We start from the raw sequence: 17,294 nt of genomic DNA, 5'->3' as shown, positions 1-17,294 counted from the left end.
GATCCTGTGCATGGGTTGTTGAGAGCCTAAATTGGGATAAATCAGACCACATGCTCTATGGTGGTCTGATCTCATTGTTCAATAGTTCAATGCTCTGATCTCATTGTTCAATAGTTTGATATTCAGCAGAAATATCTGAATCAGTGTTTTAATGAGTTGTCAATCTTTCTTTTTACTGTTGCTTGTGTTATGATGCTGATATGTTTGATATACATCACTCCAAGTTAACTCTGGAGGAAGAGGGATCAACAAATATCCTAAACAATAAATAGTTAGTCCTGAAGATGCCACACAGCTCATTTTCGTAAGATCCATGCCCCCCACCACATTTCCATTCATTGGGAAGGGGTTGGTAAAATTCTCTCACCACAAAGGCAGTCGCCACGGTCCTCCAGCTCCCAGTGTGGTTGTACAGGCATAAACTGTGTTTGCCTAATGCTGCGTTCCATAATGACAACATGCTTCTGTGGGACAAGACTTGACTACAATGCTGCTGGATAGTGAGTGGGGTTCCTTACAGGCCGTGGCTCTGCTGAAATGAACACAATAGAATCTCAGCCCTAACCTCTCTCCTCCTTGGAGGGAAACGACAGGTGCAAACCCCCTTGGCTGCTTTTAAGCTATTTCAGGAACATAATAGCAGTTCTATCTAGCTCACAGTTGATATGCCGGCTGCCAGTTGCTGACATGTTGCTTTTGCAAAGTGCCTCCGGACACCTTGAATATTAAAAGGCACGATTAAATGCCAATTTCTGATCCAGCTCCCATGCTGGGTGTTGTTTCCGCTACACAGTGACTGCCCCTGACTGAGCTCCCAGTGGGTGGGTGTGGGTCTCCCAGAGGAGGAAGGTGGCCTTTGCAAAGGAAGCACAATGCTACCATTCTGACACTAACATCCTTTTTCTATCTGTAGTGGAAGGGTGGGGTGGGGGGCAAATGATAATCATGTCCTGAACTGGATGCACAGGCTGAACTGAGAGAGGCTGAGATCAAGCTGGAGTCTGGCTATGGGAAATCCAAACCACAATGGAATCGAAAGCCAACCACTATGAGCTATAGCACCCCTAAGATATTTTTCTTTAACTCCACCTTGATCCTACACAAGCACATAGCTTTAATGGTTCATGGGGAGTACCTCATACCAATGGAGCATCCTGCTACCATCTTACACTTGCTAAATTAAGCAACCCTCTTGCTGTCTTGCTTCATTTGTTGTAACTGCATCAGAGAGTTTACTGTCAAATACTGAGTATATACAGCATCGCGTCAATACAATTGGTGCTATGCAGGGGCATAGGAAGATAGGGGTGGTAGGGGTGGTAGGGGTGGGCCGCCCCGAGCGGCGGGCTCCAAGGGTCGCCATCGGAGGCGCCCACCCCGCCCCAAAACACGCCCCCAGAACACGTGCCACACCCCTCCGGGAGGCGCGCCACGCCCCCAGAACGCGTGCATCACAGCCCTCCGGGAGGCACCCCACGGCCCTGGAATACATGGCCCGCCCCTCCGGGAGGCACGCCCCGTTCCCAGAACGGGCACCAGCCCCGCCCCAGTCCCCATTGCCGGAGCATGAAGCTCCGCCACTGGTGCTATGGCAAGCAAACCACATTTAGAATACTATGCTGTTCTGCCCAGTCTTCATTCTTCCATTTGGGACAGAAGCTAGAATGGCCACATAAATACATGGAAAGGCCCCCATAAGAGAAAAGATCAGAAAGATCCAGGGAGCGCAGCTCAGCTGGTGTCTGTCCCAAGGTTCTGTGGACAATAGGTTCATCTGCACTGGAATTATGTCAACCCAAGCCTTGGGGAATGACCCTGAAATGGGAGCAGGTCCAGTGCTGGAGTAAAAGACTCTGGTAGGTAATTCTGTTGTTGTTGTTGTTGTTGTTGTTGTTGTTGTTGTTGTTGTTGTTATTTCTATGTTGCCCCTCCACCCGCCGATCTCAAGGTGGTTCACAACATAATTTTGTTCAGTGCAATTGTGAGAGGATTTATGGGCAGTCACATTGCAAAAGATACAACTATTATTCCCAGCAGCAAAATCACCCCGAACTTATCCTAGGGTTGGGCTTTGCTTTTTTTTCTGATCAGAATTGGCCAGGGGAAAAAATCAGGCTGAAATGTTCTGCTTCTGTGGCAATTAACACCATATGCTTCATGTAAAAAACAGGGCAAGGCAGCTGTTGGGTTTATTATTATGGTAATATCCTAGACACAGGAAATATAGCATCAGGGCATCATTTTAGGCCTCATTACAAAGTTCTTACCTTAGAGAAAGCAGCAGAGCCATAGCAACTGCATACCACTTGTCCCATAATTATTGGGATCATTTTTTAATTTTACTTCTGTATGTCTGAATGGATACAGCAGTTGCTATTCTCCACCATAAGGGAATTTTAGGCTGCAATCCTGAACACGCTTCCCTACTGAATTAGGAGAGACTTGAGCAAACACACTTAGCACTGCGCTGTCAATATATGCATGTTTTGTGTGTGTGAGAGAGAGAGAGTGAGTGAGAAAGAGAGAACAAGAGAGAGAGAGAAAGCAAGAGAGAGATTTATGTGACTTTCCTCCCTTTCTTGTTGCCAGCAAGCCAAGTTTTGACAGCAAATGTTTTCAGTTTAGTTTCAAGTAGTCATTAAACGCAAAAGCTGAAGTTCATTAATCAAATACTCTGCATGGCTATTTATTTTTCTCTGATCTCTTGCAGCCTAAAAAAATGTTTTCTCAAGTACCCAAATGTGGCTAATTCCAGACAAGATTCAGGACAAAGCATGGCCAGCTTGTTGTGGTCAGCAAAGAGGGAGCTGAGATGTCTTACTAGAATGGCCCCCAAAGTGACTATGATGAGCACAGTTTCTCAGGGGAATTCAACACATCCATAGGTTGTGATCAGATTTTGCCAAAAACAAACTCTGAAGCAAATTTGTGGAGGTTCCTCCTGAGACCAAACATCTGGGAAAGGATGCCAAAGGAATTTGAGTAAGAGGAGCATACTCTTTGAGACAAGTCTACATCCTGACCTAGTTCTGTAAGGTCCACCATTACATTGTAGCCTTTGTGCTCTCTCAAATTCATAATACATTTTGTGATGGGTTCCGAAACAGCTCTGGTGCGTATTCAATATGGCAACGATCTGGCAATGCAATCTCTGAAGGACAATGAGGCGAGAACTTCTTATTTAGAGGTGCAGCCTTGCCAAGGAAACCCAGGGCTCACCACAAAGCGTTGCCTTCCTCCCGAGCAGCCATGAAGATTTAGCACACCGATAAGCAAACACCACTTTACAGAGGTGCAACTGTGGAAACTGAAGGGGAAGGAATGTGGAAAGCAAGCGTGAAGAGGGAAAAATGTTGGGTCAACATAAGGAAATTCAAAAGGTTCAGGGCAAGGAGTTGTAGTAGGAAAATGTTTGGTGGGATTATGGATATCTGTGTTACTTTGTTTCTTCCCCTGTACTCTTCCTTCCTTCCTTCCTTCTTCTTTTTCCAAGTAATTTCTACAGAGGAACACGGGAGATGTTCATGCTACTTGCTGAGAGCAGTAATAGCAAGTTTCCTTGGCCCATGGATTCCACAGACCTTTGAGTCTCCTATTACCCCGCAGGCTAACATCTGGGAACATGGGAGTTCCGTGGCAAGTCTCCGTAGCCCTTAGAAATTGGTGGCATCTTCTCCGATATTTTGCATGAGAGCGAGAGATGCATGGATTCCATTAGCTCCTTCCTCACATGACACCCGAGAATGCCTCAGGTGTAGCCTTGTGATCTCCTAGGGTTTTATCTCTCTCACACACCACAAATATCACACTGCAGTCTCTAGGTCCTCGTGGGGAACCACTTGGTGGTTCGGATGACTCTCCAAATATGAGGCTAGATCTGGGTCCCCAGCCTTCTGCGCCCTGTCTCGAGGTGTCCTGCCCTACAATGAGAGAGAGACAGACAGACAGACAAAGAGAAGAGGGGCTTAGAAATAGCCTGGGGAACAACACGACACAACACTGAGCAGCATCAAACCAAACAGATGCTTGGTTTGTTTGGCTACAACAAATGCATTACCTTCTGATGTGAATAACTGAAATTAGAATAGTATCCCATGTAGCCCTATTGACACAGCCCCATTGTGTTTATTTTTTGTAATGGTGGGCAGGTAGGTAGTTAGATGAGTCATCACACAGAGCAACCCACCAGCTGTCTTTGGTTTGATTGGTCACAAAGGTTTAAAGCAACGGTAGTCCCTGTAAAGAAACTGATTTGCTAAGAGACCGTAGTCTCAAGCATACTTACTTGGAAGTAAATTAATTATAATGAATGTCTGTGAGGGCCTTTCCTGAAACAGTTTGTAAATGAATGAATAGATAAATAAATAAATAAATAAATAAAATGTTCACTTGGCACTTCTCAAATACGCTTTTGCCGTTTCTCTGGCTGAGTTGGATGCATGTCCACAGCATTGTTGAAATGGGTTTGTTTGGTTTGGTTACCTTGGAATCCGTTTTCCTCAATGACGCTCCTGCCTCCACCAATAACTGGCAGATGCCACGGTGGCGCTGGCAGGCTGCCTTGTGCAGTGCCGTCTCACCCCTGTGTGTGTACAACAGAGAAAACTATCAATAAAGAAACACCTTTTTTTTTGCTATTAATCACTTTTACCCGGGCACCCTTATAAATACTGCTGACACAGACACTTTTTAAAGTCTTGATCTCTGGCCCCTCGGTGCTGTCAGTTGTGTTCATGGATTTATTTATTTATTTATTATTATTATTATTGTGAGGGACAAGGGGTATCGCGAAGCCCCTCCCCTCCTGAGTTCCAGCCCAGCCCCGAGCGAGGCTGAAAAGAGGGAAATCTCCAGCTCAAGTGGGGAAACAGGAAGTGGTGTCTAAGGCTCTGGCAGGGTAGAAGAGCCATCGTCCCAGGTGGGACAGGAAGGGGGAAGGAAGGGGGGCAGACCCGTCCCCCCAACTCCGGAACTGCGCAGAAAGCGTCGGGGGAAGAGGATGGGTCTCCCCAAGTTGTTATGCTGGCGCAAGACGCGCCAAAAGCCACTTGGAGGTTCTGATTCAAGCTGAGCAGATGTGTCTTTGTAAATAGCACTGCCATTAGCACTGTAAATACTCAGCACCAATAAAAGATAAAATGCAGAGCTGTGTAGAGTCGTTACTCTGAAGTAGCCCACTCCAGCCACCGTGACAATTATTATTATTATTATTATTATTATTATTATTATTATTATTATTATTATTATTATTAGCATGCTTAAAGCAATGTACTGAATGCCAAGTTGCTGTCCAGACTGAAGCTCCAGTTTAAACCAGCTACAAGAATGCTCCCCCCTCCCGCCCTGTTCAATGAATTCTGTCACTGAGCAAACAGTAGTGAGCTTCCCCCTTTCCTGCCTCTGAGTTACCCCCCCCCCCCACATCCTCTGGCCAGTCTGTTTGGCTTCGGCCAAACAGTGCTCTTTAAAAATGTTTTTGAAAAAACACTTTAAATCGGGAATCATTTATATCACACAGTTCTTTGTCTTTTGGGACTGAGTGACACACTCCAACTTGAGCACTCCAACAACCTTTTACATCATCCTGGGAAAAATATATATGCATTATGTCGAAACTTCGGTGCTCCGATTTAAATTAATATCAAAAGGCAACTTCAAGGCCATGTCTCCGCTTGGACTTGAATCAAAGGCTTTAGCAGTGCCTGCAAATGCAAAATTGTAATTCTCATAGGCTGTCTAATGGACAGGTTATTTGAGTCCCCGTTTTGGAACCTTTGCAGGTACAGAAGGGAATAAATTGTGCCTTCCCTTTTCAAAGGCAGAGAGATGCTGGCATAAGTCTATTACAGTAGTTTTCTTTGCATTGCTCATTGCTTGGAAGCATCGGAGCTCTAGAGTTCTTGGGAGTGCTTTTTCTCTTACTCTCCCTTTTCTTTTCTTCCTAGGCTATTGCAGCAGCCATCAAAAAGACACCAGAGGGCATTAATTAATCTAGTACCACATATGAGCTAAGCACTTTGTGTTTAATAGGAGGGATGAATGATGCCACTTAAGAAGATGTTTCAGAACAGGATTCTTGGCTCCCAGAATTTCTGATGGGTTTTACAAGGGTGCGATTCACTTGTTGGGAATGGGCTTTTGGATGTTTCCTAAACTGGATTCTGCAATAGGCGGGGTGAATGGATTTCGTATCAGATACAAACAGGTTCAGAATATAATGCATCAACATTCAGATAAGAAGATGCAAATACAGAGATTTTGATAGTCACAGCATAACACCCGATGTAAAAAAAACCCCAACACCAACAATGCTTTTTTCCATTTTTCAAATTCACGTTTCATCAAAGCATATTCTGAGACAAATTTTCACTTAACTTCAATGCTAGCTCTATAAAACAAAAACAAAACTATATTATACCCTTTTCTTTTCTTCAGACAATGGGTGCAGTGAGGAGAAACCAGATATTATTTCCAGAACATTTCTGCTAAAAAGACTAGGATAATATTTGCAGAAAACACTGGGGGGGGCAGGGCAGGGGGGGAGAATTAATACATGACTAATGTCACATACACAAATTCATAGCTGCATTAATTAATCTGGAGTAACTTCTACTCCTGGGCTCCTGTCTCCTTTTCTGATTTCACCCCCCCCTCCCAATTTATTCCACAGAACTCAAGACAGCATACGTAGGGCTCCTGGTCAACCCCCCATCTAGGCTGTGACCATAGACATACTTTCTTTACTTCAGCAAGGCTGTTGTGTCATTTGGCTTTCATCTACATATGGGGACTAATGACTGTTATGGATTAACAGGGGTAGCCAAGAGGGTGCCCTCCAGAGGTTGGGAACTCCAACTCCCATCAACCCCAGCCAAGATGGCCAATGATCAGGGATGAAAGGAATGGTGTCTGTAACATCTGAAGGGCACCACACTGATTCCATTTATTTATTGATGCTTTTGAATTATGGTGCTGGAGGAGACTCTTGAGAGTCCCATGGACTGCTAGAAGATCAAACCTATCCATTCTGAAGGAAATCAGCCCTGAGTGCTCACTGGAAGGACAGATCCTGAAGCTGAGGCTCCAATACTTTGGCCACCTCATGAGAAGAGAAGACTCCCTGGAAAAGACCCTGATGGTGGGAAAGATTGAAGGCACAAGGAGATGGGGATGACAGAGGACGAGATGGTTGGACAGTGTTCTCGAAGCTACCAACATGAGTCTGACCAAACTGCGGGAGGCAGTTGAAAACAGGAGTGCCTGGCGTGCTCTGCTCCATGGGGTCACGAAGAGACGGACACGACTAAACAACAGCAACATATACAGTGGTACCTTGGTTTAAGAACAGCCCTGTTTACGAACTATTTGGTTTACAAACTCCGCAAAACCGGTAGTAGTGTCCCGGTTTGCAAACTTTACCTTGGTCTAAGAACGGAATCCAAATGGTGGGAAGCTTCATTAGGGAAAGCACGCCTTGGTTTCAGAACGGTTTCGGATTAAGAACGGACTTCTGGAACGGATTAAGTTTCATAAACCGAGGTATCGCTGTATTGTACTGCCTTTCTCCTCCAAGGAGCACAAGGTGGTGTACATTGCTCTCCCCTTCTCCTTTGTATCCCCATAACAACCCTGTGAGGTGGGCTTAGACTGAGAGACAGTGATTGTCCCAAGGTCACCCAGTGAGCTTCATGGCTGAGTGGAGGTTCAGACCCTGGTTTACCAGTTACTAGTCCAACACTCTAGCCACACTGGCTTGTCTGCCCTAGATTAGAATCTCCATTTCAGTATATACTACAAAAGAGAGGGGAATAGTACACCTATCTTTTCAGTGTCTACTCTCTGTTTTTTATGCATTAAGCACCGGAGTTCACAGTACAAGAGGGAAGTTAGAAGAAGCTAGAGAAAAAGATCTGCATCGATCCATGTGAAGCTTGCCCCTTTATCTACATTTGCTTTGCAGTTTAGGAAAGACATTATGATGCAACTGGAAAGAAACACCAGGAAGCCACTGCTTTTGGGGTTATTTTAAGAGGCGCTGTTTGCTTGGTTAAAAATAAATAAAGGAGACCAATGCAATGCACACACCTAAAAGTGAGCTGGAATGAAACCAATGGAATAGAAGAGCCAAGTGGGCAGGACTTACGTTTCACTGTCTGTCATATCCAGTAACTCAGAAGGACCTGTCAAAGGAAGCAAGGCAAATCACATGGCCATCCTCAAGTTCATCAACACAAAATGGGTTCCGATTCAGGGGCATGCTGAGGATTTTCACTTCCTTCCCCTTAAGGTGGTATACATCAATGCACTAAGTGGAATTAATCCGTAATAATAATAATAATAATAATAATAATAATAATAATAATAATAATAATAATAATTTATTATTTATACCCCGCCCATCTGGCTGGGCTTCTCCAGCCACTCTGGGCGGCTCCCAACAGAATATTAAAAACATGATAAAAGATCAAACATTAAAAACTGCCCTAAACAGGGCTGCTTTCAGATGTCTTCTAAAAGTCAGGTAGTTGTTTATTTCCTTGACATCTGATGGGAGGGCGTTCCACAGGGCGGGCGCCACTACTGAGAAGACCCTCTGCCTGGTTCCCTGTAACCTCACTTCTCGCAGGGAGGGAACCGCCAGAAGGCCCTCGGCGCTGGACCTCAGTGTCCGGGCAGAATGATGGGGGTGGAGACGCTCCTTCAGGTATACTGGGCCGAGGCCTTTTAGGGCTTTAAAGGTCAGCACCAACACTTTGAATTGTGCCTGGAAATGTACCGGGAGCCAATGTGGGTTTTTCAAAACCGGTGTTATGTGGTCTCGGCGGCCACGTGCCTGAATGGAGCTTACTCCCAAGTAAGGATGCATAAATGTGATATATTTAAAGGAGGTTTGAAGCACACACACACAGCCCTGACTGTAGTTTATCTTTGACAGAGCTATAATTCCCAGCATGCTTAGCTAACCACAGTCCCCAGGATTCTTTGGGGTGAGGAGGTGCTTAAAATGTATAGTGTGCATACAACCTAAATGTGCGTGGGATTTCAGCCTTTTTTCTCAAATGCTTGCCTCTCCAGCAACCATCTCATGCCCCCCCCTCTGATTCCTCCCCTTTTCTGGACCTCGCTTTCTTATATATATCAATCTCCCCTTTGCTGCCAGGCGACCATTCCAAATCCTCCTCTGGCTCAGGACAAAAGCCACACAGATGTGGGAAAGGCTGGCACTGGGGAAAGCTAGTGGCACTGTCATCCTGCCACAGCAGGGAGCTGGCTGCTTTTACCCAGGGACAAGGAGCAAAGGAAAGGGGGGGAAGGCAAGGAGAAAGGGAGTGCCAACTAACCCAATGGAAATCCGGAAGGGAAATGCATGAGTGAGATTTCTATCAAGGAAAACAGCAGGGAGGGAGGGGGGAAATAAAAAACAAAACGGGGAAAGAGAGAAATGTGCAGGGAGGTGGAGAAGTGAAGAAAAGGATCAGGGAATTAAAGGAAGAATGGCGAGGGGAATCTCAGCTGAAAAGAGCTCAGAAGGGGAAAGCAATGGGAGGGTGCCCTGTGGGGACCACTGTCTGTCCTTAACAACTCCAATTGTCAGCCCGTCTCAAATTCATAATTCTTTTCCCTTTATCCTGCCTTTAGCTGCACCACACACACACAAACACACACACACACTGGTGGTTTCCCAGGAAGCAAAGCACAGGAAAATCCCTGTGGTGCTGTGTGTATGTGGGCCAAGAAGGTGGGGCGAAGATGTGGAAAATCAGGCATCTGCCCCCTCACAAGGAGACAAAAGAGGAAGCTAAAGTTTCCCATTTCAGCCAGATTTCCAAACAACATGGCACCCATAAATGCAATCCCCTCCTTCCCAATCAACCCTCTTTCTTAACACAGAGAACATTAAGCCTCTGTCTTCCAACCAAGAATAATGTAGTTACTCAGACCCTCTTCACATGCACTCCAAGCCACGGGAGATGCATTTCTCCCATCCATCTATGTCATGTGTGAATATGCAATCCCGTGGGTGGGAGCTGGCAGGTGGCGGAGACCCATACAATTGATTCTGCTTATGTGGCTGCACTAATAATGAGGGCTGTGCGTTTGATCTGGAGGAACCTCAACAGCCAAACTAAACCGAGGAGATTCATCTAGCAACTTGCAAGAGAAACTAAGCAATGGAAGGAGCCCAGGTCTGCTACTTTGTATGTTGTTGTCAAAAAGCATCTCCCAGGCTGCAAAGAGCCCTGCACTGGTGCAAGGGAGCCCAGAGTTTTCCTTAAAAAAATTCATTGGAAAGGAAGTCCAAGCAGATGCCATTGAGCACCTCACTAGTATAAGATAAATGCAACCTCCCCATCCCCTATTATTATTCCCCCTTGAAGCTCCAGTCACTCATCCCACGTTCTTCAGAGGCATGTACTGAGGCCACCGCCTTCAAATGGTTGAAATAGGCCTGCTGCTAAGGTCGCCACAGCACCACATCAAAATGCATGGCTGTCGGCTGAAGAAGTGCCAATATGCTTCAGCCTTCCCAAGGGGAACATACGAAACCAGTTGGTCAGAGATTTTACCCCTATTCATGCATCAGTTGCATGAAGGGGGAGAGAGATTGTGCTGATTGCTCTCCTTCCAGTGTCATGTCCCAGGGCTGCAGGCAGTATCGGTGACACTCTTAGTTCCATGTTAGTTCATCATGTTGTTATTGAACAAATAAGGTTTGTGGCGAGACACAAACCAACACATGTGTGCATCACTGGCAATAATGGTTCTACAACACCACTACCAAGTGTCTGAAAAGCTATTGTCTGTGCACTTTGCCAATGGAAGGGCTAAACTGAGTGATTTTTTATTATTATTTTTACATCCATGCCTTCCAACCAGGTAATTGATGAGACCCAATAAGGCACCTTGAATGTGAAGAGCTTGGCACCCACCCCCTCACTCACCGTGATCTAGGATGTACTTCACAATCTCGCCATGCCCAGTCTTGGCTGCGTGGTGAAGCAAGGAACAGTGGTCAGGTCCCTGGATTAACAGATTAGCTCCTTTTTTGCAGCAGTCTATGAACTGGAAGATAAATGCGTAGAGAAAAGTCTAAGTAATGTGAAGTTGTGGTTTCCTTTTGCAGATGTGGCCTTAAACAAATTGCATTGCTAAAGCAGAAGTCGCTGTTGGGCAAATGTTTGCTGGGCTTCCATATAAAATAGGTTGAACAATGGCCTATTAACTTTGTGTTAAATTTATTTGTAACTGAGGTGAGGAACCTCTGGCCCATTGGGCTATTTGGCCCCACCATGTCTCTCCATTTGATCCACCAGGCCATTTTGGACAAGCCACCACTCACCTGTCCTGCACCAGGGATCATATATGATGTCTGGTATGGAGCAGGTCAAGCTCCAGCTGGGCTGGAAAGGGGTTTGCAGGCACCACTGATCACTGATGGGTAGCACCTGCAAAAGCCTTTGCAATGAACTTTGAAGCCTTGCCCATCAGCTGATTGTCAGGGCTTCAACACGCAGCACAGGCCTCTCTGAATACACCAACAATCAGATGTAACCCCAACAACCTTCAGCATATCAGCCCATCCTCCCTAGGCCAAGTGAAAGTCCCGAGAACTGGTTTGCATGCAATGGTCATAGAAAATTGCTGCACAAGGGCGTACCCACCATGCGGCAAGTTAGGGCAGCTGCCCTACTCTAGAAGCAGGGCTGGTGGGCAGAGGCGGAGCACAGCCCGGCGGAGCGCGAGTTCGCCATTCCCGCCGCACAGCGCCGCACCCTCCCTCCAGCTCCCCGGCGCGCCCTCAGGCAAGGCCAAGCGCGGCGGGGAACCAGGGAGCGCGGCGCGGTGGGCGGGAACGCCGAACTCGCGCTCCGCTGGGCTGGGCTCCGCCTCCGCCCACCAGCCCTGCTGCTAGGGAGGGGCACAGCCCGGCGGAGCGCGAGTTTGCCGTTCCCGCCTGCCGCGCTGCGCCCTCCCTCCAGCTCCCCGTCGCGCCCTCTGGCAAGGCCAAGCGCGGCGGGGAACCAGAGAGCGCGGCGCGGCGGGCGGGAACGCTGAACTCACGCTCCGCTGGGCTGGGCTCCGCCTACCAGCCCTGCTGCTAGGGAGGGGCACAGCCCGGCGGAGCGCGAGTTCGCCGTTCCCGCCCGCCGCGCTGTGCCCTCCCTCCAGCTCCCCGTCGCGCCCTCTGGCAAGGCCAAGCGCGGCGGGGAACCAGAGAGCGCGGCACGGCGGGCGAGAACGCTGAACTCGCGCTCCGCTGGGCTGGGCTCCGCCTACCAGCCCTGCTGCTAGGGAGGGGCACAGCCCGGCGGAGCGCGAGTTCGCCGTTCCTGCCCACTTTGTGGCCCCTCCCCTTCCGTGCCTTGGCCCCTCCCCTTGGCCCCCCCTAGTTTTGATCCTGGGTACGCCCATGTTGCTGCACACATTAGCTGTCGCTGTGACAAGTGAGTTGCCTGCATACCAAGCAGATAAGGGCAATATGAGAAATGTGGGGTGGGGAGAGTCCTGGGAGCTGCTTAGAGAGGCCTGGTAGGTCTATATTTCGCCCTGCTTGTGAGCCTTCCATAGATATCTCCTTGGCCACTGTGAGAAGAGGATGCAGGACTTGATTCTTATATTACATTCTTCACAAAAATGTTTCTCCCAGGCCATTTCACAAGCTTCACAGAGAGAACATTTTTAAGCACTGAGCCAGCTCCAATTCATGGATTGCAATTATCCAGAAACAAGAACTTCTCATGGCATAGCCATAGCTGCCAAGTTATCCCTTTTTTAAAGGGATTTTCCCTTATGCTGAATAGGCTTCCTCGCGAGAAAAGGGAAAACTTGGCAGCTATGGGCATAGCCCACCTCAAATTCTTGTGTGAATGAATAAAAACCCTAGTCTGTGGTCAGAAAGCACATAAAATGTCCAAGCTAAGCAGATTTGGGTCTGTTTAGGAGCATCAATTTCTGTTCCACAACGGGCAAAAGGTGGGATAGAAATGTAAGAGAATAAATGTAACGGCATAACGCATAGCTGTCAAGTTCTCCCTTTTTTTAAGGGAAATTCCCTTATGTTGAATAGGCTTCCTCACGAGAAAAGGGAAAACTTGACAGCTATGGCATAACGTCATTTGTGGCAGTGATCCCTTGATCAGAAAAAATATAACCTCTGAAATGGGCCTTAGTTATTGAAAAACAGGTGAGGCAATGACAGACATAAGCAACATAGGAGTTGGGGAGGGGGGAACCCTCCCCTTCCACCCCAACAGGAGAGATATAGGAGAGGCTTGGCATTCCTGGAACCTGCTTAATATCTGAACTGCATTCACAGCAAATACTGAAATTGCAATGAAGTGCAAAGGAGAGCAGAAACTAATGTGCTATTAGACTGGCCATACATCAAATCATAAGATGATAGACTGTGGTGCCTGTTGCTGACTTGGGTAGCTGCTTGCATCTGCACTGAACTATGCGTTTAGGAGTGTTTTGATGTTGTAGCATTGCTAAGACTAGTCTCTTGGGTAAGTTGTGAGTGTTTAGCATTTAATAGTAATCCTTCAGCTTATAAAGTAACTCGGTATACTAGAGGGTGTGTGTGTTGTGCAGGGTAAGGCCTTGTAGGTATTACTTTATTTCATCGGAGGCATGAAATATTTCCAGATATGACTGCAGACATTTTTGTTCCAACAAGCTTTTCCAACAGAATGAATAGGTCTCTGTCATGGATATCCACTTCCTATTTTTTCCTGAGCTGCTGATCTTTTCTGTTCTGTTTTAAACTGTTTTCTAGCTGGTTTTTGCTGCTTTCTGTACATTGCCTTGAGATGACTGTGGAAGGCGCTTAAAACATACTTATGTACATACTTGCACTCAATGAGATCTCTTGTTCCAGAAGTGATTCTAGTTGGCATTTGGTGATCAGATTTTGTCACAGCCTATGTACCCATTTGGAGTTTGAAGAAGGATAACAAATTATCCTGGCCTCAGTTATCCAAGTTTTGATGACCTCCAGGCTAGACTACTACAGTGTGCTATATGGGAGACTGCCTTTGAAGATTGTTTGGAAATGATAAATTAATGCAGAATGGGAATGGCGATTATGAACAGACTGTGCCTGGACTATACTAACTGCACTCACCCCCGATGCATTTCTGGGCCCAGTTCAAAGTACTGTTTTGACCTTTCATAGCTTAGGATCAAAGCACCCAAATACAGTGGTACCTCGGTTCTCGGACGTAATCCATTCTGGAAGACAGTTCGACTTCCGAAATGTTCGAAAACTAAGGCACAAAGGGCTGGCTGCAAGATCAATAGGAAAAAAATGGAAACACACACAGTGGGAGCTGTTCGACTTCCAAGGTGCGTTCAAAAACGGAAGCAATTACTTCCGAGTTTTCGGCATTCAAAAACCAAAATGTTCGGCTTCCGAGACACTCGAAAACCGAGGTACCACTGTATGAAGATCTTGACTAGAGGGCCTCCTGCTAGTGCCCCCATCATCTAAGGCAGCCTTTGCCAACCTGGTGCCCTCCCATCAGGCCAAGCCAGTTTGGCAAAGACGGGTCTAAGGTGAGGCTTCATGGCGATGGTGCCCCAGTTCTTCTCTCCAGTGAGGTTTGCCTGGTGCCCATCTTAATGCCATGGTTTAATTTTCCAAATATTTAGATGCAAATGTAAGCTAGCCCACCAGCCATTTTAATCCTGTTCATAGATTCTGTGGCTTTCGGGGGTTGTTGTATTTCTCCATGTTTACATTTTTAGTTATTTTTTTATCCCTTTTTTGGTACATCATCTTTGAAACATAAAAACTTGTACTAAATAAATAAATGAATGGTAATAATAACAGCCATGTAAGGGGTATAGGGAATATCAACGAGGATGCACCAGAACTTCTTTTACTTACTTTTAGAAAATCACCAGCTATTACTGACTGTAAAAGTGCTGCAAAGAACAAAAAGAGGACATTAGCATTAATAATCATTCTTGACACAAATGTAGTCATGTTGCCCGATTGTGATAATTAATACAAAATAAGAGGCTCGCCCCAAAGGTCTTATATTCTACAGACATGACCTTTCCAGGCCATTGCTATGCATTGCAACTTAGATTTAAGGGCATTTTCACACCCGGAAGAGAAATCAACAAATATTTGCAAATGTAAAAACAACAACAACAACAACAACAACCCTACATCTTGTTCCATCTTCTATTCTGCATCAAAAAGTATCACATGTCGTACAAGCTGCATATGAACTTCCAAAAGATCCTCTCTCTCTTTTCTCTCACTTGTGAAAAATGGCAGCTCCAGATTTGGAGTGGTACAGGAAGTTCTCCTGCACATGGCATCGAGCTGAGGGGGTGCAAATTTGAGAGGAACGATAATTAAGAAGATCCATTTGGGGGCATCAAATTTTGGCCTTGTGCAAAATGGCATATTAAGTAAGATTGCCAAGGTCTGGCCCTGAAAATCGTCTCATCACATCGGTCCCTGTTTCACACATTATGTAACACCAAACCCGTATTTGCTCCTGAGTGCAAGGAGTCGCTGAAATCACCAGAACTCTGGTGAATGTACCTGTATAACCCAAATATTTTCAAATATCCACTTGCCGCATAAACACTTGACATATTTAGGGGCACACCAACCAATGTAATGTGTGAAAAGATGCTTAGTGACATGCTTAACCAGTAAGAGATTCTTACGGAAGACTTCAATTCAAGGAGGGCCATAGCTCAGTGGTGGAACATCTGGTTTGCCAGCAGGAGGTTCCAGGTTCAATTGTCAGCATCTCCAGGTAGGGTTGGGAATGCCCCCTGCCCCAAACCTTGGAGAACTGCTGCCTGTCAGTATAGACAGCACTGAGCTAGATGGAGCAACAGTGTCTCTGGACATTTTTACACATCACCTGGGAAGACAGGCGAAATAATTCCAGTGTACTGGGAGAAGCAAAGATCACCAGTGTTGAAGCAATGATTCGTCAACATCAACTTTGTTGGACTGGTCATATTGTGAGTATGCTTGATTATTGTCTTCCAAAGCAACTACTCTATTCCAAACTTTAAAAAGTGTAATGCTGGTGATCAACAAAAGAGACTCTTCAAGGCAAATCTTTTAAAATGTAGTAGTATAAACACCAACAACAGGAAAACACTGGCTTGAAAGTGCTCCAATTGGAGAACAGCCTTTACCAAAGGTGCCATGGGCTTTGAAGACGCTCGAATTCAGGATGAAAGGGAGAAATGCACTAAGACGAAGGCACGCTTGGCAAACCCTGACCGTGATCAACCCCCGCCCGAAAACCTATGTCCCCATTGTGGAAGGACATATGGATCCTTTAAAGCCCTATGCGGCTTGGGACCCTCGTACCTACGGGACCGCCTCTCCTGGTATGCCCCGCGGAGGACCTTAAGGTCCACAAACAACAATATTCTGGAGATCCCGAGCCATAAGATGGCTAGATTGGCCTCTACTAGAGCCAAGGCCTTTTCAGTACTGGCCCCAACTTGGTGGAACACTCTTTCCCAGGAGACCAGGACCCTGCGGGATTTGTCATCTTTCCGCAGGGCCTGCAAGACAGAGCTGTTCCGCCTGGCCTTTGGGTTAGACTCAGCCTGACCCCTGTGTTTTCCTCCCTCATGGCTTGGATTTATGGACTACTTGAAATGAGGCTGCACTTTAAATTTTAATACTGTATTTTAATCTGTATTTTAATTAACTGTTTTTATGTTTTATTGTAATTCTGTTGGTGTGAGCCGCCCTGAGCCTGGTTTTTGCCTGGGGAGGGCGGGATATATATATATATATATATATATATATATATATATATATATATATATATATATATATATATAATTTATTTATTATTTTTATCCAGAATTGGCCTTCACAGTCACTTAACGACTCAAAGTTAAGACCATGTTCATGGAAGACAATCTTACTCAGCAATGAGGGGGGGGAGGAGGAGGAGGAGGAGGAGGAAGAAGAAGAAGAAGAAGAAGAAGAAGAAGAAGAAGAAGAAGAAGAAGAAGAAGAAGAAGAAGAAGAAGAAGAAGAAGAAGAAAGGGTCTGATTCAGTATAAGGCAGCTTCCTATCTTTCTAAGAAGTCATATCCTTATATAAAGGATGTTAAGCCAATCAGTTATTTGTTTGTTTGTTTGTTTGTTTGTTTGTTTGTTTGTTTGAATTTATAGCAGGAGTGGGGAACCTTTTCACCCTCGAGAGCCACAGTCCCTCATATGCAACCTCCCAAGCGCCACATGCCAGTGGGGGATGAGGCCACAGCAAAAAGTGGGTGGAGCCACAGAT

General features: G+C 46.0%; 1 protein-coding gene across 1 annotated transcript in view; it reads right to left on the bottom strand.

The window, feature by feature from the left end:
- Positions 1–2,156: 2,156 nt before the first annotated feature.
- The window catches only part of DGKI (diacylglycerol kinase iota), a 146,632-nt gene continuing 131,494 nt past the window's right edge, over positions 2,157–17,294 (bottom strand). The window contains exons 28-32 of the mRNA XM_088652247.1: positions 14,891–14,928; positions 10,944–11,064; positions 8,144–8,180; positions 4,483–4,582; positions 2,157–3,920 (exon numbers count right to left, since the gene is read on the bottom strand). Coding sequence (XP_088508373.1) covers positions 3,804–3,920; positions 4,483–4,582; positions 8,144–8,180; positions 10,944–11,064; positions 14,891–14,928 — 413 coding nt within the window. The 3' untranslated portion in view covers positions 2,157–3,803. The remainder of the gene's footprint in view (positions 3,921–4,482; positions 4,583–8,143; positions 8,181–10,943; positions 11,065–14,890; positions 14,929–17,294) is intronic.

Source organism: Zootoca vivipara, chromosome 9 (assembly GCF_965207765.1).
Source record: "Zootoca vivipara chromosome 9, rZooViv2.hap1.1, whole genome shotgun sequence".
Lineage (NCBI taxonomy): Eukaryota > Metazoa > Chordata > Lepidosauria > Squamata > Lacertidae > Zootoca > Zootoca vivipara.
The sequence above is the reverse complement of the archived record's forward strand: the minus strand, read 5'-3'. Positions and strand labels throughout refer to the sequence as shown.